The sequence below is a fragment of the Ananas comosus genome, linkage group 19, assembly GCF_001540865.1.
Source record: "Ananas comosus cultivar F153 linkage group 19, ASM154086v1, whole genome shotgun sequence".
Lineage (NCBI taxonomy): Eukaryota > Viridiplantae > Streptophyta > Magnoliopsida > Poales > Bromeliaceae > Ananas > Ananas comosus.
The window spans coordinates 7,414,451-7,442,050 of NC_033639.1; the positions used below are offsets into that span (position 1 = coordinate 7,414,451).

The window sequence follows — 27,600 nt, forward strand, 5'->3', positions numbered from 1 at the left end:
AAAAAAAAAAGAATGTCACATTGAGAGTTTTAACTTTCATAGTCTTTTGCAATTTTATTCATCTAATCATCGTATTCACATCCCTAATTACCATTGAACTTTTCTTTACCACCATACTCTATATAATTATAATCTTTATGGACAATCAAATTAAAAGAATAAAATTCAATCATTTTAAATTCTACAAAAAAAAAAAATGTCACCTTATACAGAAGCAACAAGTTAAGTATCCCTTTGAATTTTCTACAGTTTGTTTCAAATTAATTTTTCTATAATTAACTCTACATTTATTTCTACAAATTGACTATTCCACCAATAAATTCTTCTATTATGTTTAATATTATATTTAATATTAATTATCAGTTCTAATATTTTTATTTTAGCTTTTTCTGCGTGAACTATAAACTTATTAACTAACTTAGAATAGTTTCAATTTATACATATATAAATTCATACATTTTAAAGCTTCAGAAAAATATATTTGATAATTAATAAGTATAAATTATCACGAGGGTATTGGGTAAAAGATTTCACACTTTATTATTCTTCAGGATAAATATTTATATACATATTAGAGAACATTCTAGAGACTATTTTACAAGAAAATAATAAAATATATGGTAAATAATTATCAGCTGGAAATGTTTCCTTCTATATGATGATTCAATCAATTCCTTATAAATGGGGCTGATTTGAAAAACTTCTTTCTATAGCATTGGTGTCTTTATTTTCTGATTTTGAGGATGATTGAAATTTGTTTTCTTCTATAACTTTGTTTCCTTCTATACGCCCCCGCAAGATGGCGGATCCGTCAGATACGCCCATCTTGGACCGTAGAAGCTGAAACCGATTGGCAGAGAGTGGCTTGGTGAGTGCATCGGCTAGTTGATCAAACGATGATATATGAGAAACTTGAAGTGATCCTTTAGATATGTGATCGCGAACAAAATGATAATCTATAGCGATATGCTTCATACGAGAGTGGAACACTGGATTGGCACAAAGATAAGTAGCGCCAATATTATCACAATATATAGTTGGCTGATTGGTGATCTTGATGCCAAGTTCATGAAGAAGGGATTGTATCCATATTATTTCAGCTGTCGTGGCAGCAACAGCCTTATATTCTGCTTCTGTTGATGACCGAGCTACGGAACGTTGCTTACGAGAGCACCAAGAGAGAGGATTATGGCCCAAAAATACCACATAGGCAGTAGTAGAGGTGTAATCATCACGATTACCAGCCCAATCAGCATCCGAATAGGCTCGTAGATGAAGTGAAGAATTTTTCTTGAGATGAAGACCATGGTAGATAGTAGCCTTGAGATAACGAAGTAGACGTTTTAGTGCAGTCCAATGATTTTGAGTTGGAGCATGCATGAATTGTGATAATTTATTTACGGTAAAGGAAATATCCGGTCGAGTAAGAGAGAGATATTGAAGGCCTCCAACAAGTTGTCTATATTCTGTAGGATTAATTGGAGGTGATCCGTTATTGAGAACCAGCGGAGAGGAAGAAATCGGTGTTGACACCGGCTTAGCACCGCCCATAGTTGCTCGGTCAAGTAGGTCACGAATGTACTTATGTTGCGAGAGAAATAGCCCGCTTGGAGTAGGAATTACTTCAACGCCCAAGAAATAGTGGACTGGTCCAAGATCCTTTAGAGAAAATTTATTGGATAGAGCATGAATAAACTTAGAGATAACGGCGGCATTATTACCTGTGATCAAAATATCATCTACATAGACTAGCAAATAGATAATGATGCCATCACAAAAATGAATGAATAATGAGGCATCTGATTTGGACTGGACGAACCCATTAGTTGTGATAAAGGAGCTAAGTTCAGTATACCATGCACGCGGTGCTTGCTTAAGCCCATAAATAGCTTTTCGAAGCCGACACACATGAGTGGGGCGCGCCGAATCAATAAAACCAGGAGGTTGTTGCATGTAAACCTCTTCATGAAGAGTACCATGAAGAAATGCATTGTTAATGTCTAATTGTTGAATAGACCACCCCTTAGCAAGAGCAATATTCAGGACTAAGCGTATTGTTGTTGGTTTTATTACCGGGCTGAAAGTGTCCTTGAAATCGATGCCGGGGCGTTGATGGAATCCTTTTGCAACGAGTCTAGCTTTGTACTTATCGATGCTTCCATCGGAACGCCGCTTGATGCGAAAAACCCACTTGCAACCGACAAGATTTTGGGATGATGCTGCCGGAACGAGTTCCCATGTGCAATTTTGTATTAAGGCATTGAACTCAGCGGACATTGCCTCTCGCCATTTCGGATCTTTCATAGCCTGAGAGAGTTGTGGGTTCAAGAGAAGGTGGTAATGGATGTGTGGTGGTGGCAAAGACTTGTTTTGATTTATAAATGTTGTTTTGTGATCGTGTAACCATACGATGGGTCCGTTGTGACAATGGAGGTTGAGAGTTAGGAGTATCTATAGGATTAGAGGAGAGTTGTAAGGAGTCATTTGTGGGGGAAGGTGCAGGGTTTAAAGAATGATCATGTTGGTTGGGAGAAGTATGCTCTGTTGGTGGAGCAAGTGTAGAATCAGAGTTGGTAGCTAATGGTGAGGGGTTTGAGCTTGGGGGATTGCTCTCAACAGTTAAGGTCGCATGTGGTGCTAAGTGCATTGGTTGCATATTGGAGTGGCATGACGACTTAGGTATGGAGTTTGTGGAGCAGGGCACGAAATTTGAAGGTGAAGCTGTTGAAAAAATAGAAACAGCAGGAAATTGAGATTCATCAAATACTACATGCCTTGAAATAAATACTTTATTAGTTGTTGGGTCAAAACATTTGTAGGCACTTTGCGTAAGAGAGTAGCCAATAAAAATGCATGGACGAGATCGTGAATCAAGTTTGTGTTTGGAGTAAGGGCGAAGCCAAGGATAGCATAAGCATCCAAAGACCTTAAGCTTAGAGTAATTAGGAGGTGAACCGAATAATTTTTCAAAAGGAGATTTGAAGTCTAAAATAGGAGTAGGAAGGCGATTAATTAGATAAGCAGCTGTAGAAAACGCATGTGACCAAAATGTAGAGGGCAGGGATGCTTGATGTAAGAGGGTGAGACCTGTCTCGACAATATGACGATGGCGACGTTCAGAAATGCCATTGTGTTCAGGTGTGTGAGGTGGGGTAGTAAAATGAGAAATACCAAAATTAGAGAGAAATGATTTTAGCTTTAGATATTCTCCCCCACCATCAGAGTAAAGTGAGATGATATGAGTGTTAAAGAAATTTTCAACAAGTGCTTTGAAGTTAGAAAATATATTGAAAACATCTGATTTTTGTCGCATAGGGTAGAACCAAATATATTTAGTAAAATGATCAATGAAAATGACATAATATGAAAAACCATCAATAGAGGCAGTTGGTGCAGGCCCCCAAACATCACTGAAGATAAGTTCAAGGGGTTTGCTACTTGTAAGACTAGATAAAGAGAAAGGAAGTTTATGACTTTTATTGCAATAGCAAGATTCACAATTCTCGATAGAATTAGATCTTGACGTACAAGGAAGAGAAAATTGCTTGATGACATAATGAAGAACACGTGAAGAGGGATGCCCAAGTCGTCTATGCCACTCGTTCATAGAAGTTTTGATGCTTGTAAATGCAACCGGCGAAGCACTAGTCGTCTGAGAGAATCGGTAGATGTCATTGTCATTAGGACCGTGCATGAGAGGCGCCCCCGAGCTCAGATCCTTTACCACAAAATGAGAGGGAAAAAATTCAACAGAGACTTTATTAGTTTTGCAAAATTTTGAAACAGAGATAAGATTTTCTTTTATGGAAGGAACGAAAAAAACATTAGATAAATGAAAAGAATTAGAATGTGATGATAGAAGAGAAGAACCAGTATGTGTAATCGGCAAACCTGACCCATCACCCACTACTATCTCGTCTGGACCATGATACTCCGAGTGAAGTGAGAGATTCTGCATATTATTAGTTACATGATGCGTTGCAGCCGAGTCCATCAACCAATCTTGAGCAGCAAGTCGGTTGGATGATGTAAAGTTCACCATGGGTTCAGAAGGTGGATGCAGTTTGTAACACTTCTTTGCCGTATGTCCTGGACGATCACAATATTGACATGTAACATTGGTAGACAGTTGGTCGGTGCCTCGTCGTCGCGTCGTATGGGATGGAGGAGATTCAGCTTTTCGATAGAAGTTGGGTGGCCGAGAGGGTCCATGTTGATTGTTGTTGCGTTGACCATTGTTGGATCTTGGATTTTGTCGATTATAGTTGCGGCCAAGAGAATTGGTACCTTGGCCATTGGATCGTCTAGTGAAATTTGCTGTGAGGACTGTTGCATCATGTGACATTTCTTCTTTCTTCAAAAAATTTTCATAGTCTATTAGTTTATCATACAGTTCTTCAAAAGTAATTGGATTCTCTCGTGCTTTCATAGCAGCTGAGATTTCTTTAAATTCTGGACCTAGTCCGTTAAGTGTATAAATGACAAGATCAATATCATCAAGTGGAGAATCCACTATAGCTAGCTCATCAGCTGTTGTCTTGATAAGTTGAAGATATTCAGAGACAGATTTTGTACCTCGCGAGAGAGAAGAGAGACGATCTTTAAGAGACATGACTCGAGAGCGAGACTTGTTGGCATATAGATGAGCAAGCTTTTGCCATGCCTCACGCGACGTCTTGGCTGAGGCAATGAAGGACATGATATTCTCTGATGTTGATGCTATTATAGCATGCAACAGTAGTTGATCTTGACGCACCCAAAGAGCAAAATCTGGATTTGGTGTGGGCTTCCCGTCATTCATAATTGTTGAGGGTGGACACGATTTGCTACCATCAACAAATCCCATCAGATCGTAGCCGAAGAGGAGTGCATTAAATTGTGCGCGCCATGACGGATAATTTAAATGGGTTAATTTAAGAGGCAATTGGGCTGTTGCATTGATAGAGATAAGATCAGTACTTGTATTTTGTGGTGGAGGGGTGGAGGCTATGTGAGGAGGACTGTTATTTGCAGGATTCTCTTTTTCCATATCAGAATATGTTGCCAGTTAGGCTTGTGGCTCTGATACCATATCACGAGGGTATTGGGTAAAAGATTTCACACTTTATTATTCTTCAGGATAAATATTTATATACATATTAGAGAACATTCTAGAGACTATTTTACAAGAAAATAATAAAATATATGGTAAATAATTATCAGCTGGAAATGTTTCCTTCTATATGATGATTCAATCAATTCCTTATAAATGGGGCTGATTTGAAAAACTTCTTTCTATAGCATTGGTGTCTTTATTTTCTGATTTTGAGGATGATTGAAATTTGTTTTCTTCTATAACTTTGTTTCCTCTGTAATAACCCGCTTTTTCACTCCCCCCTGACATTTAAAAACCTACACTTTGCTCCCTTGTAAAATGAAAATTGTTCACAGGTTACGATGTGTAAAATGATCATTTTGCCCCTCGCCATTTTCGTCTTCTTCCTCAGCCGCCTCTTCGATCGGCCGCGATTCCCATCTCAATCGGCCGCGATTTCTCTCTATTTCCTTCTCCACCTACTCCCCTTCTCCTCCTGCACACTCGCCGCCCTCGATTTCGACGATACTAGGGAGGAAATCGAGGTCGGTGTTGATGGAGAGGTAGGCAAGGGCAACGAGGGCGAAGGCGAGGCGGCGGAGGAGGGCGAAAGGGATGTGGGCGAGGACGAAAGGGATGTGGGCGAGGCGGCAAGGCGGCGACGAGGCGGCGAGCCAGAGGGAGGCGAAGCAACAAGGAAGAGGGCGGAGGGGTATTTTCGGTATAAAAAAATATTTTATAACGGAACCCTAACGGTAGGGATGAAGTGCACATTTTTCATTTTACAAGTGGACAAAGTGTAGGTTTTTAAATGTCAGAGGAGAAAAATAAAAAAGCGGATTATTACATGGGAGTTTTCTGTAATTTAGCCTAAATAAATTGAACAGAGCGACTATGCTTTTAGAAGTATAGGGGAGTTTGTGCTTTCAACTTTTTGACCTTGGATCAATCGTTCAACTCTAAGGAAGACCACTATCATTCTGACCAAGGATTAAAGTGTCGTGGTACGAAATTGTGTTAGAAATTTGCCAGCATGGCACGGCATAGTGTGTGCCGATCAAAAAAATATATGTATGCAGATACGTAATGGCATGAAATATTTATTTTCTTTAGCAACAAAATATGTCAATTATTTATTATGTACTTTCATTAAATCTTTTAAATTTTATTAAGAAAATTATTTATTAATTTAAAGAATAGAGAGTTTTGAGTTGTGCCATCGGTAGAGGTGATATCGTGTCAATATCTTGCTGGCACGATATGATACGATAGATACAGCTCGTGCTGATGGACACTGTAATCATTGATCCTGACCCTACAATTTTTAGTTAAAAGCCCAAAAAGTTGGGAACACCAATTTTTTTATACTTTCGATAGTACAGTAGTTATGCACAAACAAATTTATAATTTTAAAACTTTGTCGGCAAATGCACAATACTTTTGGTCGTCCACGGATGACGTGGTGCACATGGTTCAGGCTAGTATTTGGATTCGGTGGCGGTGGCTTAGAAGCTGCCGCGAAAATGAACGGTGGCGAAGCGGCGGAAGCAACGCGATGCGACGAGTTTCGCGACATTTTCGGTTCCGTGATAAGGATTGAAAATAATACGTCGGATCCTCTGCAACGTAGGTTGGAGTGATTACTTACTTCTGCATCCGAGCCTCCGTGACTAGTTATGATTGGTCCCGGTTGACTTACAAAGGAACCAATAGAATCATGCCAAGTAAGCAGGTCAAAGAGATTTAGTACGAACTTGGTTTCGAAAGAGAATACAGCCACTTTTTCTCATTTATAAATTTTGAAAAATACAGAAGTAACCTTTATCGCCGATTTGCATTAAAAATTCTATCAATTCTACGGTTTTATAAAAACGGACTTAAATTTTACAAATCGGTTTGAATTTTCAGTACACTAATTAAAATAATATTCTTATTTTATTTTTTCTTTTTTTTTTTTTCTCTCCGAACCTCATTGCCTCCGCCAGAGACGAAGTTAAGACTCAATTATAAAAGCGGTCAAAATACATATAAATCGAAACTTTAGCAAATAAACAAGATTTAGTCAAATATATGATGAAAAAATATATTAACTAAATAATTAATATAAAAAAATATTATCTTTTTTTTATTTATACTTACCTTCTAATTATTTTATTTATATTATTTTATTCAAAGAATCTTAAAATTTACTAAATCTAATAGTAATGCGGGTAATGATCTAAGTTTTTTTAATGTTTATAAATTGCAAATATACAATTATGACAATTGATGACTATTAGTTGACAGAATTATTAAATTTAATATGATCTTTAATTTAATTAAATAAAAATTTTATTTAAAATAATTTGAAGTTAGAAAGGTACTAAACAAAAATAAAAATAAAAATAAATTCAGAGCTTAAAGAATACTATTGTGACACCCCATTAGTCCCATATTGGATGGAAATGGGATTATCATTGGGTATATGAGATAACTCCACACTAATAATAATAACTAGGTTTAAATATTTTGGGCCGGTGGTTTGGCCCAATCAGTTATTTTTGCTGATGGGTCGGGTCGTTATATTTGGTATCAGAGCTAGTTCACAAGCCGGAAGCAAGCCGGAAGTGTGAGATGAGTTTTGGCTGAGACAGGGTCGGAATGATAGACTTAGCCAGGATCGATGAATAACAGGGTAAATCAGGCTCGGAATAACAAAGCTAGCAAAACGAGTCTTACATCGCCTGGTGATTTTAGACCGTGTATATTTAGAGCTGACGAGAACGTCAAGACCTAAACATTACCTAATTCTGTTTGGCTCGTTACCTGAATCAGAATCAGAATAAATCATTGCTATTGTCAGTGTTTGGTTCAGATAGATATAAAAAATATAATCAAATTAATATATTAACTTTTTCTTTATAATATATTAATTTAAATTCAAATTAAAAATTAAATATTAAAAATTTACATCAAAATTTTGAAATAATGTCAAAATTTTAAATCTATTTTTTAAAAAAATAAAATAAAATTTGAAGTTGAGTGGATAATTCAAAATATAAAACTAAATTTTGATTTATTCAAATTCAAACTTAAAATTTTAATTTTAATTTTAATTTTAATCCATAAATTTAATTTAAGTTTTCAATAAAATTTGAATAAAACTTTATATAAATTAAAATTTAATTTAAATTCAAATTTATAAGTTAGATTCAAAATACTTGATTAAATTTTAATTTAAATTCTTATTAAATTTAAAAATATAAATTTAATTTCTAAATTTAAACTCATATTTTAATTAAAAAAATTAAAAAAATAAATTTAATCCGAATAAATATTCATTCCGTCTGGATTCAACTTCCAATCCGGCCTCCTAGAAAAAGAGGTGATTCGGGGATTCCTATTCCGCTCAGAAATCGGAATTGAAATGGGACTTCCACATACCAAACACCGATAAACGGATTTATCCATTCCGATCCCGATTTCATGGTGAAAAAAAAGCGAACCAAACATGTCCTTAATCTTTTGGGCCTAGCCACGGCCCAAAATATTTAAGTCCAATTAAGAGTTTTAGTCATATTATACCTTATATATAAAACTAGCTTTAAGCAAATATTTAAGCCGGGTTAAGAATTTTAATCCTATTATATCTTATATATAGAATTAGCTGGGGTCTTACATTCTCCCCCTTTTAAGCTGACGTCCTCGTCAGACTCAGACTCACAAGTATCTCGCTCTTCCTACCGTATAATTATAACTCAGCCGAGACTTATCTCACACTTTTGTCTAGTAATTGGCTCTGATACCAACCGTAACGCCCTAACTTTCCAGGGGGTCACCCATCCTAGAACTACTCCCAGCACGCTTAACTCTCTTAACCTCTTGGACATAGCCAACCACCCAAAACGCTTAAGCCAAGTTAAGAGTTTTCACTCTATTATATCTTATATATAGGACTACCTGAGGTCTCATAACTATGTTAGCGCTAAATATCTTTTTTAAAAGATAAGTCAAGTCAATATACTTTTGAGATTAGCTAAATATGTATTCTTTAAATTTTTCATATGTAAAGAACTATTATGCGTATTATGAAAAGTCTAGAGGGCCATAGCCATCCTTAGTCTTACATAGCTCTGCCCCTGGCCTACGCGGCCCTTGGCGACGGTACGAGAACGGTGTCGTCTCTTCTTCCTTTGCCTTCGCATCCGCTAGCGTCGGAGGAGTATGGGATGCGGATGTGGGTAAGGACAGAGTGGACGGAGGCGATGAGGTCGTGATCGAGGCGGTGCTTGCTATCACTCGTAAGGGTGAGACAAAGACGCGCCCACGCTTCTCCAAGGAACGAAAAAAAAATCCAGAGAATCGAAAATAAGAAGAATAAAAAATAAATAAATAAATAAATATTTTTTTTTCTTCTTGAAAAACTATTATGTATTATCACTACTACAAAAAAGGATAAGGATTAGAGAAGAAAGAAGAAGATGATGAAGTTGCACTATTAAGATAAAATTTTACTGTTTCAAAAAGAATGCACTATTTGAGAAAAATTTATACTGTTTGAAACGAATTTATACTCTTCAAGACAAAATATATACTATTTAAAATAAAAGTTGCTTTTCGTTGGGTGAAAGTTGCACCCTTCGAAAAAAATTAAATTCTTTATTTTAATAATGCAAATTGATATTTAACAATAGAGTGTTATTACCTGTGCAGCTAAATATCATTTGAAGCCTTGGAAGCCTACAATAGTGACATTGACATAAACATGGAAGAAGCCGGCAGCGGCCATGAGAAAAAAAATCTGACTCATTGAAGAGATCGACGAGGCGGCGGCGCCCGGACGCACGCGCGTCGTCGAGCGCCTGAAGTAGACCCTCGGCCTTGGCGGCGCCCAGACGGAGTGCAATGTTGAGTACCCAGAGCAACGCCACGGCCTTGGCCTTCCCTCTCGCACTCCCACCGCCGTTGCTATCCTCCACTCCCTCGACCTCCTGGACTTCCCATCGTCTTCTCCCTGACGGCCATGACGAGGTTGAGCAGTGCCGCAGCGGCATTCTCCCACGTCATGGCGGTGGCCCCCATGGCGGGGTCCACCAGGTCGATGCACTCGCACCTCGGCCACCTAGCGGAAGGCTTCCACATGTACTCTCGGCACACTCAGCAACCTGCACGAGCACGTGCACGGCGGTGACGTCCACGGTCAACCTGTTGCGCCTGTCCTTGACAACGAGGGAGAAGAGCGCGGGCACGGCGCAGAGCTCGACCAATGCAGAACAGTTGAGCAAGTAGAGCGTGCCGCCGAAAAGCGCCTTGAGCATGTCCTTGATCGAGCAGGCGGGGCCCTAAGGGCACAGGCATACCATTATTGAATGTTTATTTGTATTACTAGAACAAAGCGTGCAACTTTCACCCAACAAAGACATCTTTCGTCCAAAGAGTGCAACGTTCGCCTCAAATAGTATAATTTTTTTGAAATAGTGCAATTGTATCTTAACGGTACAACTTCACATTTTTATTCTTTCTTCTTTGGTTCTTAATCTTTCCTGTAATAGTGATGATATATAATAATATTTCGAAAAAAAAAAAATTATTTTTTTCTTCTTATCTCTTATTCTTCTTTTTGTAAAGGAGCTAGAGGAGGGCAACGGCGGGAGTGCAAAGGCCAAGGCTGAGGTGCTGCTCCAAGCGCTCCGCGGGTGCTTAAGGGCGCCACCACCTCGTCGATCTCTTCGGCGAGTCAGATTTCTTCTCGCAGTCGCCGACGACTTCCTCGTCATTGATGTCGATGTCACAATCGAAGGATTCTAAGGCTTCAAATGATGTTTTGTCGATGTCACAATCCAAGGATTCTAAGGCTTCAAATGATGTTTAGCCGCCATAGGTAATACCACACCATTGTTAAATATTAATTTGGATTATTAAAACAAAAAGTGCAACTTTCTTTCAAAAAATGCAATTTTCGTCCAAAAAATACAATTTTCGTCTCAAAGAGTGTAATTTTTACCTCAAATAGTACAACGTTTGTTTAAAAGAGTGCAATTTTTTCTCAAAGAATGTAATTTTTTTTTAAAACAATATAACTTTATTTTAACAGTACAATTTTATCTTCTTTTTTTTTTCTCTACTTCTTTGCAACGATAATATATAATAGTCTTTCAAAAAAAAAATCTTTATTTTTTATTCTTCTTTTTTTCTCTTCTTTGCATCCTTTTTCACTTTTCGAAGAAGCACGGGTATGTCTTCGTCCTCACCCTCACGAGCGAGCATTGTCTCAGTCATGACCTTGTCGCCTTCGTCCGCTCCGTCCTCATCTGCACTTGCTTCAATTACTCTTCCTCCGACACTAGCACAAGCGTTGGCAGAGGCAGAGGCGGAGGAAGAGGAGGCAGCACCGTCCTTCTTACTATCGCCAATGGTCGCGGAGGGGGTGGAGGAGGTGACGAGGGTCGACGAGGAAAAGAAAGAATGAGAGGAAAAAAGAGAGATAGAGAGATATATATAGAGAGAGAAATAACTAAAAATATTTTGGCATCAAAATTCACAATAGTGGTGTGTTTTTGCAAAAACACAAAATTCATAGATTTTTATACAAATTGGCCTATATTAATGGGCGTCATTTTCATCAATTATATAACTCATCATATTTGAGGTCATCAATTATATAATTCATCATATTTGAGGACGCATGTATTATCCATACCTACATATCCGTAGGTGTATATAGAAGAATTAAGATACAGAATTTTTTTTATAAATATTTATTTTCTCTTTTTTTTATTTTTAAAAGTTTTCATTTTGCATTATTAAAATTTTTAAAATATGGTGCAAATGACGAGGATAAAATTACAAAATTGTCCTTACTTATTTCATAAAAAATAAAATTTTAATATATTTTGTTATTTTTAAGAGTATTTTTAGTATAAATTATAAAATATGAACAAAATAGTGATGAAATCTTGACAAAGGAAGATTACATGCATCAATGAAATTTCAAAAGAGTAAAATATAAATGTTTAAATGTAAAAATATATATATATTTACAGAAAAAAAATTATATTTTAGTATAAAAAAAAGATTAATTTTAGACGGGCCCTGCAAAACTATCAAATAGCAAATATTCAAGTAATATAATGAAACACGCAATTTATCGTTTATTCTGTATATAATAACCCACTTTTAGGGCTCCCATCACTCAATCTCAGCACTCAAAAGGCGTGTAAAGATGGACCTTCACATCCTTACGGTTGTTAGATTGCATGCAAATTCGCCACAGGGCAAAGGAGCAAAATAAACAAATAAAAGGAATTACAGTTTCATTTTCATTTTTTTTCCCTTATTTGACAAAGGAAACCAACAAAATCAAACCACCCAAGCACCAACAAGAATGTCCTACTTTTGTTTGTCAGTCCTATGAAACTGACGAGAAAAGAAGAATTAAAATAACGGCTAGCATACTTGGCATGATGATTAAGACTATCAAATGCCACGCAAAAGATGTCGAAGTTACGCTGAATGCATTGTGCAGAAGTCTATTCTAAATGCACTGATGTAAGATTAAAAAGGAAGAATCAGAAGCATACTTTGAATGATGAAGATTACCAAATGCCACAAAAAAAAATATGTCGAAGTTAAGATGAATGTATCGTGCAGAAGGTCTACTAAATGCGCTAGTGAAGATCAAAATGAAGAATCAGTGAACGGAAAACATGAAATCAAAAAAAATCTGTCCAAACAATAGAGGATAGAAATTAACTTATATAAACAAAGACGGAAAGATATCTATTAAAAGTTTCAGCCTTTGAACAAAATGCAGTAATAAAACTCTTGGGCTTCCAAGGACATGGTTGCAGGCTATAATATATGTTGAAAATAACTACTACATGCCAAGAACTGAGTATTGAAACACTTTCCAAGTACTGCACTCACACGCCTGACTCCAATACAGTTGGATAATAGCATGAGTTTAAACAGAAATAGGAATTTCTGCTTGATTTCAACCAACCAAGCGCACAATATTTGAAATAATTTCGCTTGATTTCAACCAACCAAAATCCTATCAATATGTTGCTATTCCCAGGTTATATACACCAACAATACTCCCGACATGAAATGAATTACAAGGGACCGGGACAAACTCTGCAAAAATAATGATAACTAACAGGCTTTTAATGACTCAGCCACTCAATCTTGCAAACTAGTGGTTACTAAACTTAGCGAACAATGTCTGACAATAGAGGAAGTAACAAGAAATAGATAACACACCATCTTGTTTCTATCGCGATATGGAAAAGATTGGGAGCAATGAACTACAGGTAGTTGGACTTTTCAAGCAATTTGAACTGCTTGCGGACATGATTACAGAAGATCCAATAAAAGGATGCCTGATACAACATCTAACCAATCCATTCTCGATCAACCAAGTTCAAACAGAAGTAGTGAAAAGTTGGAGAAGCATAAAAATGGATGAAACAACTGAATAACATGATTTGGAGCAAAATTCAGACTTCGATAATGCAATACAAGTTTACCAGGCTCATTATTTTTGCAAAAATTTGACAAAAAAAACAAAGCAATGGCGCGATCAGAATCGAACCTAATAGGGAATAGCATTAAACCTTTCGAATCCAATCATTACAGGCCTATTACGAAAAGAAAAAGACTAACTCCGACTAGCAAATCAACTCTCAAATCTAAAGCAAGTTTTTTTTGCCGTTCATTCAAACCTAAAATCTTCCAACAGAGGAATACAATAAGAACAAATAAATTCAAGTACTCACTTCAAGCCGTAGACAAAGACAAACACACCTTGATAAATCCTTCAAGGACATATAAATCCTTATCTAGATATATATGAATCAACCAAAAACTATATGTCAGTAATACAACTGTTTCGCATGATGCAATGCAAAATGTGTGAATTCCTGCAACTAACAACCATGAATCAGAAACCTAACTACCTCACCTTTCTCAAACAGCAGAAAGACACAATATTAAACAGGAAATTGATTCAAATACCTCATACTTAGTCCACGAAACACACGTACCACAGCATTAGTGTTCCTCAGAATAACATTCTACTGATAAATAATCTTACCATTGCCAGATAATTACGAAAGCACCCATAGTAGTAACCTAGATTCAAATCCCTAAACATACAAAAAAGTTACTGAAAAAAACAGCATAAAAAACAAAACAGTAAACCGATTCAAATACCACATACTTAAAATCCAACATACCATTGGAATATTCATCATCAGAATAACATTCAACTGATAAATAGCCTTACATAACCATCATCAGGTCTAAATAATTAAGCAAGCATCAAAGCAGTAAACTAGATTTCACCAAAAACCCTAATGGTAAGAAAAGCTCCAAAATTAAAAACGAAAAAGCGCATCTCTCACAAATTTGATCCATCTGAGAAGACAAGTAAAAGCAACGAACGGATCTCCCCAATCCTGCAAACAACATCACACTTATAAATCACCTTAACATTACCAGGTCATCCAAATATCACCACAAAACACATATTCCACAAACAAAAGAGCAAATTGAGTTAAGTATCCTCATACTTAAATCAATTTGACATACTAACCATGTCCAATTAATTAAGAAAGCAATTCAAAACAGTAAACTAGATCCCACCAAAACTCTAATAGCAATTAAAACTCCAAAATTAAACATCGCAGATGACAAATCCGATCCATCCCAGAAAACAAGTAAAAGACTAAACCGATCCTGCAAAGGAAACATCATATTCAATAACGAAACAGTAAATTCATTAAAGTATCACATACTTAAATAAATCCAACACATTACTTAAGAAACCAATCCAAAGCAGCGAACTAGGTCCGACCAAAACCCTAAGAGCAATTAAAACTCCAAATTTTAACGCGAACAACAAAAGAAAGAAAAAAAAACACATCTTTGACTAATGCAGAGCACGAACCGACCCCGATCGCTCCTCCGATGCGAGAAGAGGAGAGGAGTGTGATCTCCTCTAACGGTACGACTTCTGGAAGCGGGCGCGGGCGCCGCGACCGCCGAACTTCTTGGGCTCGCAGCGGCGGGGGTCGGCGACGAGGAGGGTGCGGTCGTAGCGGACGAGGATGTCCTTGATCTCCTTCTTGGACTGCTCGTCGACGTACTTCTGGTAGTAGGCGACGAGGGCCTTGGCGATGCTCTGGCGGATGGCGTAGATCTGCGAGGTCTTGCCGCCGCCGCGGACGCGTATGCGCATGTCGACGCCGGCGAAGCGGGAGCGGCCGAGGAGGAGGATCGGCTCGAACGCCTTGTACCGGAGGATCTCCGGCTTCACCAGCTCGATCGGGCTCCCGTTCACCTTGATCAGCCCGCGCCCCGGCTTGCAGTGCGTCACCGCCACCGCGGTTTTCTTGCGGCCAAAGCACTGCACCGACTGGGCCGATGCAGCCCCGGTGGCCATCGGCGCCGCCGCCGCCGCCGCCGCCGCCGCCGCCGCCGCCATGGATGATTCTAAGGTTTCTAGGGTTTGGAATAAGCCGGAGAAGGTGAGAGGAGAGAAGAGGGAAACCCTAGGACGGAGGAGCCGCGCACGCACGAGAAAGGAGAGGGACGAAGAAGCGCAGTTTGGGAGGGTATTTATAGTTAGAGAGAACGGGTGCTAGGGTTAGGGTTTATAAGATAATTGCAAAGGCCCCAGGATTTGGAGTTATATTACGAAAATGCCATTGGTTTTTTTTTCATTTTTGTATATACAATATAATCAGAAAAGTTGAAATTTTAGAATTAAACCCTATCTTTAAAATCCGACACAAGAAGGATTAATTTTAAACATGTCCAGAAATATAATTTTAAGCTTAATAGCAATGCAAATAGATCAAGCTGCATCACATCAGATCCGATCAGATCACATCAAATCAATTACTAACTTCTTTGAATCGAACCAAATCAACCGAGAAATAGAAAATATCAAGTTTGTTTAAATTTTTTTGAGCCTCAAAATTTAAAGCCCAAGGTAAATGAGATTGTAAGCAGGTTGGAAGGATCGAGTTTGATTTGCTTAATTCTAATTAAACCTTAGTTTCAAAAACGGATTAAATATATCACGGTTACTTTGAAAATTTTATCGTTAGTTAGCAACTCAAACTCCGCCCAAAAAAAAACGATCAAATCGATCGAATTAACGAAAATTTGATCTAAAATTTCATGCCTATCTGAAAAATTACTAATGTATCGGGTCGCACTGACTCGACCCGCAAAAGTATAGGTTGGGAGGAAGTCAATTTGAGATTGTCTCGTGAAACTCTAGGGCATGCGAATACCAAACCTTTAGAAATATTAATTTTACTCTCCAAATTTTCAATCTATTTGCTTTAATTTTTTTTTTTTTTTGAGTGGCTAAAATTTTGTAATAAAATACGAGAATATATACTACAGCTTTGCAATCCATACAAATACATAATTTGATGGTTTTGACAAGTGACGTGGCGTTCTTTCAATTTTTTGTCCTAGAGTATTTTTGTTTTCTGTCTAATAAAACCCAACGTAAAACGCCTCCTTCCCGAGGTGTCTCTCCTTCCCAAGAACCTTGCTCCTTCTTGAGGCGTCTCTCCTTTCCAAAACATCTTCTTTTTTCGAGGTTTACGCCATTTCCAAGACAACAGTTGTTTCTCTTTCCTCCTCTCCCATGCTCTCTCTCTCTCTCTCTTCCCTTCCTCTCTCTTTAATTCCAAGACAGCTTTTTATTCCCCAGTCCTCCCCCCTCTCTTTCTCTCTCTCATCCTCTCTTTTATTCCCGAGGTCTTCTCCCCTCTCTCTCTCTCTCATCCTCTCTCTTCTCTCTATTTCTCTCTCTTTCTTCCTCTCCCATTCTCTCTCTCTCATCCTCTATTTATTCCCGAGGTCTTCCCCTCTCCGTGGCCGCTGTTGCTGGCCGCGGGAGCATCGAGGGCCGCGGGAACGTCGAGGGCGGAGATGTCCGCCGCCGAGGGGAGGGCCGCCGCGTGGGTGAAGATAGCGCGGCTGCGAGAGGGAGTAGTTATTGAAGTAGCAGGACTTGGTGTTGGTCGAGTCGCACTGCGGGCACTTGAGCGCCGGATCCGGCTGCGGAATCTTCGCAAGACGCGCCAGCGCCGCAGGCGGGCAAGCAGCGATTGGGAGGGAGGGTGCGGGGGGTCGGGGGGAGGGTTTTTGCGGAGTTTTTTTTTTGCTTTTTTTCTTTTTTCCTTTTATTTTTTTGTTTTCTGTCTAATAAAACCCAACGTAAAACGCCTCCTTCCCAAGGTGTCTCTCCTTCCCAAGAACCTTGCTCCTTCTCGAGGCGTCTCTCCTTCCCAAGACATCTTCTTTTTCCGAGGTTTACGTCATTTCCAAGACAACAGCTGTTTCTCGTTCCTCCTCTCCCATGCTCTCTCTCTCTCTCTTCCCTTCTCCTCTCTTTCCAAGACAGCTTTTTATTCCCCAGTCCTCCCTACTCTTTCTCTCTCTCATCCTCTCTTTTATTCCCGAGGTCTTCCCTCTCTCTCTCTCTCTCTCTCATCCTCTCTCTTCTCTCTATTTCTCTCTCTTTCTTCCTCTCCCATTCTCTCTCTCTCTCATCCTCTATTTTATTCCCGAGGTCTTCCCCTCTCCGTGGCCGCTGTTGTTGGCCGCGGGAGCGTCGAGGGCCGCAGGAACGTAGAGGGCGGAGATGTCAGCCACCGAGGGGAGGGCCGCCACGCGAGTGGAGATAGCGCGGCTGCGAGAGGGAGTAGTTGTTGAAGTAGCAGGACTCGGTGTTGGTCGAGTCGCACCGCGGGCACTTGAGCGCCAAATCCGGCTGCGGAATCTTCGCGAGACGCGCGAGCGCTGCGGGCAGGCAAGCAGCGATTGGGAGGGGGGGTGCAAGGGGTTGGGGGGAGGGTTTTTGTGGAGTTTTTTTTTTTTTTTGCTTTTTTCTTTTTTCCTTTTGTTTTTTTGTTTTTTTTGTCTTCTTTCTCTGTATATATAGAGAGGTGGATTTTAACATTTTTTTAAAAATCCAATTTATTTTTTTATTATAAAACTTTAAAATATATAATTATTTATACCCAACTTTTAAATATTTTAGATAATAATCTCAATTTTTTATTTTTTAAAGATCTCATATACACTAAAAAAAAGAGATCACAACTTCTTATCTGTTTTTATTTTTTTTATTTCTGATATTATATTTTTCTTTATTATTTTTTTCTCAACAGAAAGTTCAAAATGCTCTTTTTTTATAATAGAAAGTATTATTATCTAGGTAAACCTCTGATTATTTTTTTCTTCTTTAATTTTTGCTCTTTTTTTTTCGCAACTTTTCTAGAGCATATGATCCATTTTTACTTTATTTAATCATAATTTTTTTTAACCATATTGTAAAAATACAATATCTAGATGAATCTCTTTTTGTTAAATAGAAAATGATCACATGCTCCACAACTTCTTCCGAGGCATGTATTCTTCTTCTTATCTTGGTTAAAAAAAAAAAAACACAACATGTAGATAAACCTTTTTTTTGTTTACTTTCTTTTAACTATAATTTTTTTTGTTTTATATTTCTACTTAACTGTTTCATAATAATTTTATTTAACTATGATATAAAATTAATCGTTAACCGCAGCGAAGCGCGGGTTCTATACTAGTAAGAATCATTTAGTAGTGATAGGACTAGATGGAATTTTTAATGCCAAAAGTGATTTTCCTCTTAAAATAGTGAAATTAATCATTTATAAGTATATATATGTATATATATACAAACTCATTTCTCAAAATGCACAATACTTCAGCTAAGATTAACTTGGTGCTCATCTGTCAACATCTATTTCAGAAAAACACCATAGCAGTTGGCAAAAAAAGCCCATAACTGCTGTTCGGAAGTTTTGCTTCCAGCAGAAAGCTCTCAAATATGTTTCACTGAAATAGCTAAGAAGCAAAGATTTAAATGCCCATAGCCACGAATTGTATTCACCACGCCATATCGTACCAACAAAATATCAATACGATACAACATCCATGCGATAGCAAAGCTCAAAACATTTTTTTTAAAAAAATTAATAAACAATTTTTTCAATAAATTTTAAAAATTTTGATAAAAATATATATAATACAGTAATAATATTTTGTTACTAAAAAAAATAAATAAATATTTTATGTCATTATATATCGACACAAATAAAGTTTTGTAATCAACACGCACCGTACCGGCAAGTTTCTGACACGACCTCATGTAACGGCACTTAAATTGTTGCTCAAAAGTGCTTCCAATTTTCTCGTCGGTGCTTCTGCATAAACTTCAAGCTAGATCATTAAAGTACTCGTCATTGCAGCTAATTTTCCCCACAAATTTCAGCTACTTGAAAATTACTTCTAACTGTAACACAACTTTTCTCTTGCTATGACCTTTGCAGGTATAATGCTAGATAGTTTTTCACCCAAATACTCTTATCACAATTTGTCAATTTCATACTAGACCTATAAATACAAAAACTGAATAAATAAACTTCTACTGAAAGTAAGTTGATAGGGACTGTTGTCATGAGAAGCCACAAGAACAGTGCATTCACAATTAAGCAAAAGAAACCACAAGAACCTTTCTCTGCGCACTAGCCTCATTTCCAGCTCTACATAAGCATGCTAACTCGCAAAGGCCTCGAATCGAGCTTTTTAACATTAAACACAATTTCAAAAAGACGCACTAGGTTACAGAAAATGTTGCAAATTTTAAAGTATATCATCCATCATTATATCAAATTCAACTGAAATTTTAGGAAAAAAATGGCATTATCATTCCACATGAAAATTAGGTGTTTCCCCACTGTTTAAAATTCCACCGATTTCGATCTCAGGTAGCGAGACCCGTTGCTTTACAGACGGGACACAAATTCTTGAGCATTAGCCACTGTTTGATGCAGGCGGTATGGAAGTCATGCCCGCAATCCAGTCTCCCAAGATCCTCGCCTTCAACATATTCTTCCTGCAAGAGAATATACAAGTTCATTCGCGCTGTTGAGTTGTAAGAGAAACAAAAATAGCTTTTAGACAGTACCTGGCAAACACAACATGGTTCAATTTCCTCTAATGTCTCAGATGAAATAGAGAAATATTTCCTTCGCTTCAAACACTTTATGATTTTTTCTTCGCTCAATCCGGTGTTTACATTTCCTATCCGTTCTTCCAACGCCAGCAGCTCCTGGTTAAATGAAGAACAGAAAACTAAGAGCATTTCTCATTGCAAAACATTGTTTACGCATAAAACCCTGCAAATATCTAAATTTTGCATCCACAACCCTTGAGAGGCTAATTATCCTATAAAAGTACCCGTATCTCTCAAGTTCAGGTATCATCCAAATTCAGCAGGAATGTTGGATTTGGATTTGAAGTGAATTTTCTTAAAGAGGGAAGTTTTTGTAAGACTCTGTATATATGTAAGAGATTGATTTGTGAAGTGTATATCTAAAAATTCTACTTTGCCAAAATATGCATATGTGCACTAGATGATTTTGCAGGTGTATATATCTATAGATGTCATATGGCATAAGGCTCCTGCCAATTAAAAATACGGGGCAGGCATGACGTAAACACACTTTTGAACAACTAGAGAACTAGCATGCAAAGAACAAGCCTTAACATCATACCAAAAGACACCATCACATGATCTGTTTCAAAGGAACTTCTAATTACCTCATAAGACATATTATCCACATCAAGCCGCATGTCGCGGTGCCTATCGTGCATATCGGGGCCACCAAAAAACATTGACTGGTCGAAGATAAGAACGTCCTGTCCAGATGTCACCACAAGTTAAATTTAAAGCGAGTAACCTTGTCTGAAGCTCTCAAACAAAACAGAATACTTGCTAATCAGTACTACTAGTCATTTATACCATATAAAAGTAATTTTATTGGGTTTGCTCTTAGCTGCATGAGCTTGTTTAGTAGTTTAAGAGGTTTATCACTCTGCTAGCTTCTTGACAAGGATTTCAAAGCATGCACATTGACAGCTTTACTTGTACACGCATTCAGAATAATATGAAATCCAGTAAACAAGGTTGGAGTTGAATAAAAAGTCGCATGCAGAACACATCAAATTTCAATGCAATGAACTTGATCCACTAAAACATCCGTACAGATTAGATATCGACTACATCAAAAGGTCAGGTTTCTTTCAGTAATTCAAGAGTAGCTAGAGCTATGCATCAGGCAATTTATTTGCAGTCCATATAGAATGCTAACCACTTTTACTTTACATTACTAATAAGAATGAGAAAATCAACTAATAAGCTCATCAGTAGTCCACTAGATGAAAGAGAAAAATAATAAAAAACACATCTAGTATATGAATAAATGGAAAGAAAGATGTCAAAGGAAACCCTCCGACATCGTTTCTCCATTATCATCCACTCAAACAAACTCCCAACCAGCCTCTATGGACGTGATATAAGTTTCCAATTTAGGAAAAAAAGGGGGAATAAGAGGCTTGTGAGGATAACATGTTCTAACAGATGGAGGTTCTCCAGGATAAATTGAAAAACTGAGGAAATCATCATGCGGACATATTACTAGCGATCTTACATCAAATATGAGTAAGATCAAAATTAAAAATTATACATCAGAGTGAAGTCTTTTATAGGAAGCAATAAAAGAAAACCTTCTTTAACTTTAAGCTGTGCTCATAGCTTATGATGTATTCTCACTTGCCCTAGTTTATTATCTATTGTCAAGATTCTTAGTTGAAGTGTTCAGTATTTAGCCTAGCTGTCAACACACAGCGCCAAGCAATATAATAGAAATATTTTGCTTCAGAAAGGAGAAGCGGACCTCAAGTCGCATGTTTTCGCCTCGTCGTAGAAGATCTAACATATTACGGATCTGTTACACAGAAAAAAAAAAAAAAAGCAATAAGCTTTTGGAGTTCCATGGAAAATATAGGACATAGCATTAGATTTTGCCAAGAATAATTATCCAAAATTGCAACAAATTATATGCCCTTACTTGTGAACTGAATACTTAGGCGCAAAACTTTTATCCTATGGGAATCTACATGTTATGAACAGCACCGATAGATGACAAAAATGTACACAAGAATCATGAAAGTTGAAGAAAGGTACAAAGCAGTCAAGCTTGATTGAGAGAAAATAAACTTTCCACCTTATGGAAAGTTTAGAGCATAATTATGAATATGATATATTTTCCAATTGAGTTCATCTATCTTGTTTACAAAAAGCAAGTAGTTACATTACATTAAAAGGTGACCAATTAAGAAATCAAATAGACCAACAAAAATTCTTGCAATCTCCTTAATATACCAATCCAAGTTGGGCATGGGAGAAGTTCTGAACATCTCAATGGGCAATAGTCACTCAAGCGATTTACATGAGATACCAGTAGATTTTCATGATCTCCTTTGGTAGCCTTCTAGTTGTGGTTTATAATTCAGTTAGTTGGATTGGATTGCTTCGGTCTCTAACAACTGTAAGTAAATTTGATTCCTTTGGACGAGAGGATGCAATCCCCATCAGCACAAGTGGAAAGAAGAAACAAAAGAATGAAACATTACTTCCGAATTATGAATTATATTTTGTGTTTCTGGAATCTAATAATTTTATGAACATTAAGGTTTCTTTTCATAAAGTTTCGTTTCTTCTCCATGTAGCAGAAAAGAAGATACTGTTCATGATTGTTTTACCAATTTTTGGAAAAAAACAAGGTTGGAATCACCAGAAGTGCACATTACAACAAACAAAAATCAGAGGATAACTAATGAGGTTGTGATGATAGAGAAATTCTTATTGGCCTACGATAATAGTTATGAACAAATGGAACTACGGTGGCATTGTTGGTAGGCCTTTGCAATGGTGATTGCAATAATGCTGTTATGCAATCGGTTTCTTGCATTGCAGTCTAAAAGCAAATGATTTGTTGAAGAAAAAAAATAGATAAACATTCTATTGGAACTTCCTACACCAGAACTAACTATAGGAAGCAAAGAGAAATCCCTAATGACCATTCCTTTCCTTCCAGGCTTAAGAAAATAAAAGTCCACAAACAAGATCCAACTAAATTTTACATAAGGGATTTGAGATAATTGGTTCTCTTTCATAACTGAACACCCAAGGGTCTTCTACTCACCATACTAACAAGAGTCTCTTAAGGTAAATTGATTAGTGTAGCACATGTTGAGAGAGTAGAAAAGGAATAAGCATCTACCTTCCAGGCCAATTCTAATTCCAGGTGATCATTCACGGGAGCTAACCACGACCTCAAACCCATAGCATAAAGGAAAACTTACAGAGCCACATTCTACATAGAGAAAACTGTTTATTGTGTTAAGATATAACATAAATAGCATCAATAGCCTAGACTTGTTAGTGAAAATTTATCCCGCAAAGTATCCAATAATATAGAAAACTATCCAAATTTAGATCCTGTCATAATTGTAAAATTATTCCCACCAAGGCACCAAGGGACAATGGTTTTCGAGAAGTCGTCACTTCAAACTTCCATATCCTTTAGTGTAAATCTTATAGAAATAACTGTACATTGCATGAATTCATTGATAACTACTTACAATAGTGACAACATAACAGCATTCAGCACCAAACATTAACTAGTATAGACTAAAATGTTAAACACTGTTGTGACGAAGAGAAATAGCTTATAGCTAAATCACGTAAGAAAAACCCATATCTACTAAAAGAGTCGATACAATTAGAAAGATGCACATATAGATGAAGAACTCATCACATACCTCTGATAGCATCCTACTTCGTCCTTCTCTTGCAACCGCCAGAGTTCGCATGAATAAGGGAACACCCAAAAGACCATCATTTTGCCTGTCAGTCGAAGCAGCCGATCTCAAGTATGGTTGCTGATGGGCACGTAAACCAGTTCCTGAAAGTCGGCTTCCAAACTCACGTGAAGTAACAAAATGGACATCACGCTGGGGAGGTGCACTCCAACTTCTGGGCGGAGCATGGGCAGTCTCTGAAGCACTCCGGTGATTATAGGTTGACGGACTTCTACGAGTTATTACTTGTGGTTCTGCAGGTTGAATGGCTGCACTGGAACTTGCGCTCCCATGCATGACTCTGTTTTCACTAGTCGAATGCCAGTTTGTAGAGCCTTGTGCTAAATGATTGTTATTAGTTGGAGGAACAAACATCAAGTGCTCAGAAATATTTCTCATGGAACTTGAAGAACTTCCTATTCTTGAATCAGAAGTCCCATTCGGTGGACAAGGGTGCATGTCTCGAGATGCTTCAGGAATAATCAAAGGGTGACCATGTGAACTCACATTGTTAACTGAAAGCCTAGATTCCTCTGACTGATGTATAGTAGTATACGATGGCTGATGCAGAGACCATTGATTAGAATGGCTGCTGCTACTCCTTGGCGGATATAGATCGGGCAAGGGTATGTCATACTGATGGGGGTCGATTCTCATCCTCATACTCCTTACAAAGCTTTCCGCGCTACCTGAATGGTAATTAGAAGCCACTGGTGTTGTCTGTACCACTCGAGGATGCGGACTAGTAGTATTATTATTAGATGAGCCAGATGTGTTAGTAGTATTTGCACTATTACAAAATGAAGCAGGAGACAACAATCTATCCTCATTTGGGTGATGATAACTTGAGCTTTGGCAGAGTGAAGGCTGCCCAGGAACTCCGCCAATATTCTTTCTCTTGTTAGACGAACGATGGCCCCTCGATGAGCTTCCAAAGTTATCTGATGAAGCACCAGCTAAGTATAAATGCTCAGGTGGTAATAGGCCTGTATTATAAGGCAGTGGACTTGGTCCCGATTCTAGCTCCTGAACGCTCCCACCAACATTCCCTGTGTTGTGCACTGATTGACCATGATCAATCTGATTAATATTAAGATTTAAATTCACACTTTCCAAAGATGGCCCATTGTTCGCTTCAGATTGCCTGCTAGCTGACCTTTGTTCACCTGAATTCCATAAATTCAAGCTCAAATTACTCATATTACTGTAAAACATAGAGGTATTACCAGAAGATAGTGAATAACCTGGCAAATTCTGGGCATCCATGGCACTGAGAGGAGGCAAATTACGGTGATCCATGCCGGAGGCGTTCGAATTAGAACCAAGGTCAAATTGATATGTTTCAGAACATGAATGCAAGTTATTCTTTTGCCCCTGCATAAGGGCTAATTTATTCCTCCCTTAATAACTTTACAAAAATATTACAATGAACTTCCAATTGGTCAGTCACAAATAACAAATATGATATCTTGAACTATAGCAATCTGCAACAAGAGAAAAAAAAGAAATGAGGATATAATAGTGTGGTTTTTTAATAGAGATACCAAAGAGAGCAGTTACAAGAACAAGCTTAGTGCTAAACAAATAATCAGCAGAACACTCAGCACAACTATGGAAAGGAAAAGGACTGAAAACCAAGCACAGTTAATAAATCAAACAGAACTTAAAGGCAAAACAGATTCTTGCATTTTCTCGAATCTGCAACCATTTCTATGGAAATGTAAATGTTACAATTTAACAGGGAACATCAACCGTACAAATAACAAACGATTATTGAAATAGCAATTTATCGAGATTTAACAGCAAGAGACACCAAATGAAGATTTATAAATTCATACAAAACTCAACAGACAAATAAACTAATCCCAAAATGCAGATCTTACAGTTAATTGAAAATCCTTTTTCAATTTTTATGCCAACTTTATCAGTATATTATAAAATTACCATTCCCTTTCTTTCCCTTTACTTCTATCACTCTTGTTTTCTTCTTTCTTTATACACCTACACGATTTGGCACTAGCTTCATTTGTTATGAACGATCTTACCAAATCAGTAATCCTAACACAATAACTCTTCCAGTCCATGATGTAGGTAATCTTAAAAAGTCAAGTCTTAAATATTCACTATCAAGGCTCTCCACATTCCTAATTTCAAGTGCTAAGAATGAACATTTCTTCAATACTATGACAAGTTCACCATCGTACATATATGTTGGTATCACAATAAAATTAACCAAAATAAAGAAATCTAGTTCGGTTTATTGACTACGAAGAGGCTCCAAGAAACTTTCTGATACCTTACATGACTTTGACATGCTAGCCAGTGTCATCTCCATTCTACATTCAGCATCTCATTGTCAGCATGCAAGAGTTTACACAGCAAATGAATGACGAACGGCACTAGTCAAGCAAACTCAAGTATAGACTCTACTCTTCATTATAGTTCACCAACCAGAAGTTGATCTTGGTTTCTCCAAAACACCACATAATTCACACCTAAAAATCTATATCTTGCTACTCGACAAAATTCACATGCTTTGTCACCAATATGCTTTTAGATTACTCACAGCTGAATCTGAAAAACTTTCGGGTTATTGCCCACCTCGATTTCTTCAAAACATCCATTCCCAATATCCACAAAAGTACAAAGGCATCTCTTAATTAAGTCCACCTAGACAAAACAACAAACATCTGATAGGCATGCCTTCTTAGTTGCTTGATCTTATTCTCTACGCACTAAATATCCTTTGATTAAGGAAATGGTTACTATACCCTGTAACGTCGATAATCCTAAGGGTATTTTTCTTTAGTAGATCAATAAGGAGCTCAAGAAACATCTATCAACACTTCCCCTACATGGAGAAGGATAAAAATGAAACCTTTGATGGGAGAAACCACAAAAAACTAACTAAAAACACAAAAATATTACAGATTCAGCATGAAGGACATCTAAAACATGCAGCGGATTCCTCCGATGGTCAAAAAAACATCATCCACTCCACAATAATAATATATCTGAATCTCAGTTCCTCCCAAGAACAAATTTTTGAGCAAAAAAACTCGATCTGAGCAATCAAAGCTGATCAAAACCAGACTCAAATCCCCCAAACTCCACCGATTAATCCACCGCCCCACCACCTACCAAAAAGACCCCCCAAAAGGAGCTCTTTTTACATGGATCGGGCGATTTGACCCCAAAACCAGGAAAATAAGACATGGGCTTTGCTCAAACATGGTCGGATTCACCAAAAAACTCACCTCAGAAGGATCGGCGAGCCCAAACCCTCAACTCCCCTCCTCTCCCTCTCCTTCTCCCTCTCCCCAACCCTAGTTTGATGTTATAGAGAAACAGTGCTCTCCCCTCACCCCCTTTGTATATGTAAACAGAACAAATGGACGCTTGAGACTTGTTTGGACGGTTCCGAATGGGAAAAAGACGAATCAACGGGTGGAGAGAGAGAGAGAGAGAGAGAGAGAGAGAATTGGGGAGGAGAAAATGGGGGATTTGGGGGAGATTTGATTGTTTTCTTGTTAATGTGGGGGTGGGGGGTGAGGGGGTGTGAAATGAGACTATTAATTCCCAAGGTTTAATTTTTATATATGTACACACAAAGAAGTATACAAAAGCAAATGAATGGGTATAAAAAACTCAAATTTTTGAGGGATGCAAAAGGGAGCCCCCCCCTCTCTCTCTCTCTCTCTCTCTCTCTCTCTCTCTCTCTACCTGCCAATATGACACACTTGCACACCAAGTAGTACAATTTTGAATTCCTCACA

General features: G+C 37.7%; 3 protein-coding genes across 5 annotated transcripts; all 3 read right to left on the reverse strand.

Moving 5' to 3' along the window:
- Positions 3,496-5,029, reverse strand: LOC109724777. Its single transcript, XM_020253706.1, has 2 exons — positions 3,892-5,029; positions 3,496-3,718 (listed from the first exon to the last, which is right to left on the reverse strand). The coding sequence occupies exons 1-2, from the start codon at positions 5,027-5,029 to the stop codon at positions 3,681-3,683; spliced, it is 1,176 nt and encodes a 391-aa protein (XP_020109295.1). The 3' UTR covers positions 3,496-3,680.
- Positions 14,235-15,656, reverse strand: LOC109725113 (40S ribosomal protein S16). 2 transcript variants are annotated; one of them, XR_002220188.1, is made up of 2 exons: positions 15,003-15,656; positions 14,235-14,511 (listed from the first exon to the last, which is right to left on the reverse strand). XR_002220188.1 is itself a non-coding variant. In XM_020254188.1 (2 exons), exon 1 carries the CDS (start codon positions 15,537-15,539, stop codon positions 15,054-15,056), a length of 486 nt encoding a protein of 161 aa, XP_020109777.1. In that variant the 5' UTR covers positions 15,540-15,655; the 3' UTR covers positions 14,235-14,511; positions 15,007-15,053. The 2 variants fall into 2 exon arrangements, 1 of the variants encoding a protein (XP_020109777.1); XM_020254188.1 differs by having other exon boundaries at positions 15,007-15,655.
- LOC109724859 (probable E3 ubiquitin-protein ligase HIP1) lies at positions 19,617-27,390 on the reverse strand. Of its 2 annotated transcripts, none has more exons than XM_020253800.1 (7): positions 27,082-27,390; positions 25,069-25,308; positions 23,786-24,990; positions 21,856-21,906; positions 20,720-20,818; positions 20,085-20,228; positions 19,617-20,012 (listed from the first exon to the last, which is right to left on the reverse strand). In XM_020253800.1, exons 2-7 carry the CDS (start codon positions 25,202-25,204, stop codon positions 19,881-19,883), a joined length of 1,767 nt encoding a protein of 588 aa, XP_020109389.1. In that variant the 5' UTR covers positions 25,205-25,308; positions 27,082-27,390; the 3' UTR covers positions 19,617-19,880. The 2 variants fall into 2 exon arrangements, with proteins under 2 accessions (XP_020109389.1, XP_020109390.1); XM_020253801.1 differs by lacking the exon at positions 27,082-27,390 and adding an exon at positions 26,121-27,024.

Excerpts from the sequence above, each read along its gene's own strand:
- LOC109724777 (XM_020253706.1), bottom strand. The coding sequence starts at position 5,029 with ATGGAAAAAGAGAATCCTGCAAATAACAGTCCTCCTCACATAGCCTCC. Across the intron at positions 3,719-3,891 it reads AGTAGTGGGTGATGGGTCAG|GATCTGAGCTCGGGGGCGCC; the intron begins GTTTGCCGATTA and ends TTTGTGGTAAAG.
- LOC109725113 (XM_020254188.1), bottom strand. The coding sequence starts at position 15,539 with ATGGCGGCGGCGGCGGCGGCGGCGGCGGCGGCGGCGGCGCCGATGGCC.
- LOC109724859 (XM_020253800.1), bottom strand. The coding sequence starts at position 25,204 with ATGCAGGGGCAAAAGAATAACTTGCATTCATGTTCTGAAACATATCAA. Across the intron at positions 20,819-21,855 it reads GCGAAAACATGCGACTTGAG|GACGTTCTTATCTTCGACCA; the intron begins GTCCGCTTCTCC and ends ACATCTGGACAG. Across the intron at positions 20,013-20,084 it reads AACCATGTTGTGTTTGCCAG|GAAGAATATGTTGAAGGCGA; the intron begins GTACTGTCTAAA and ends ATTCTCTTGCAG.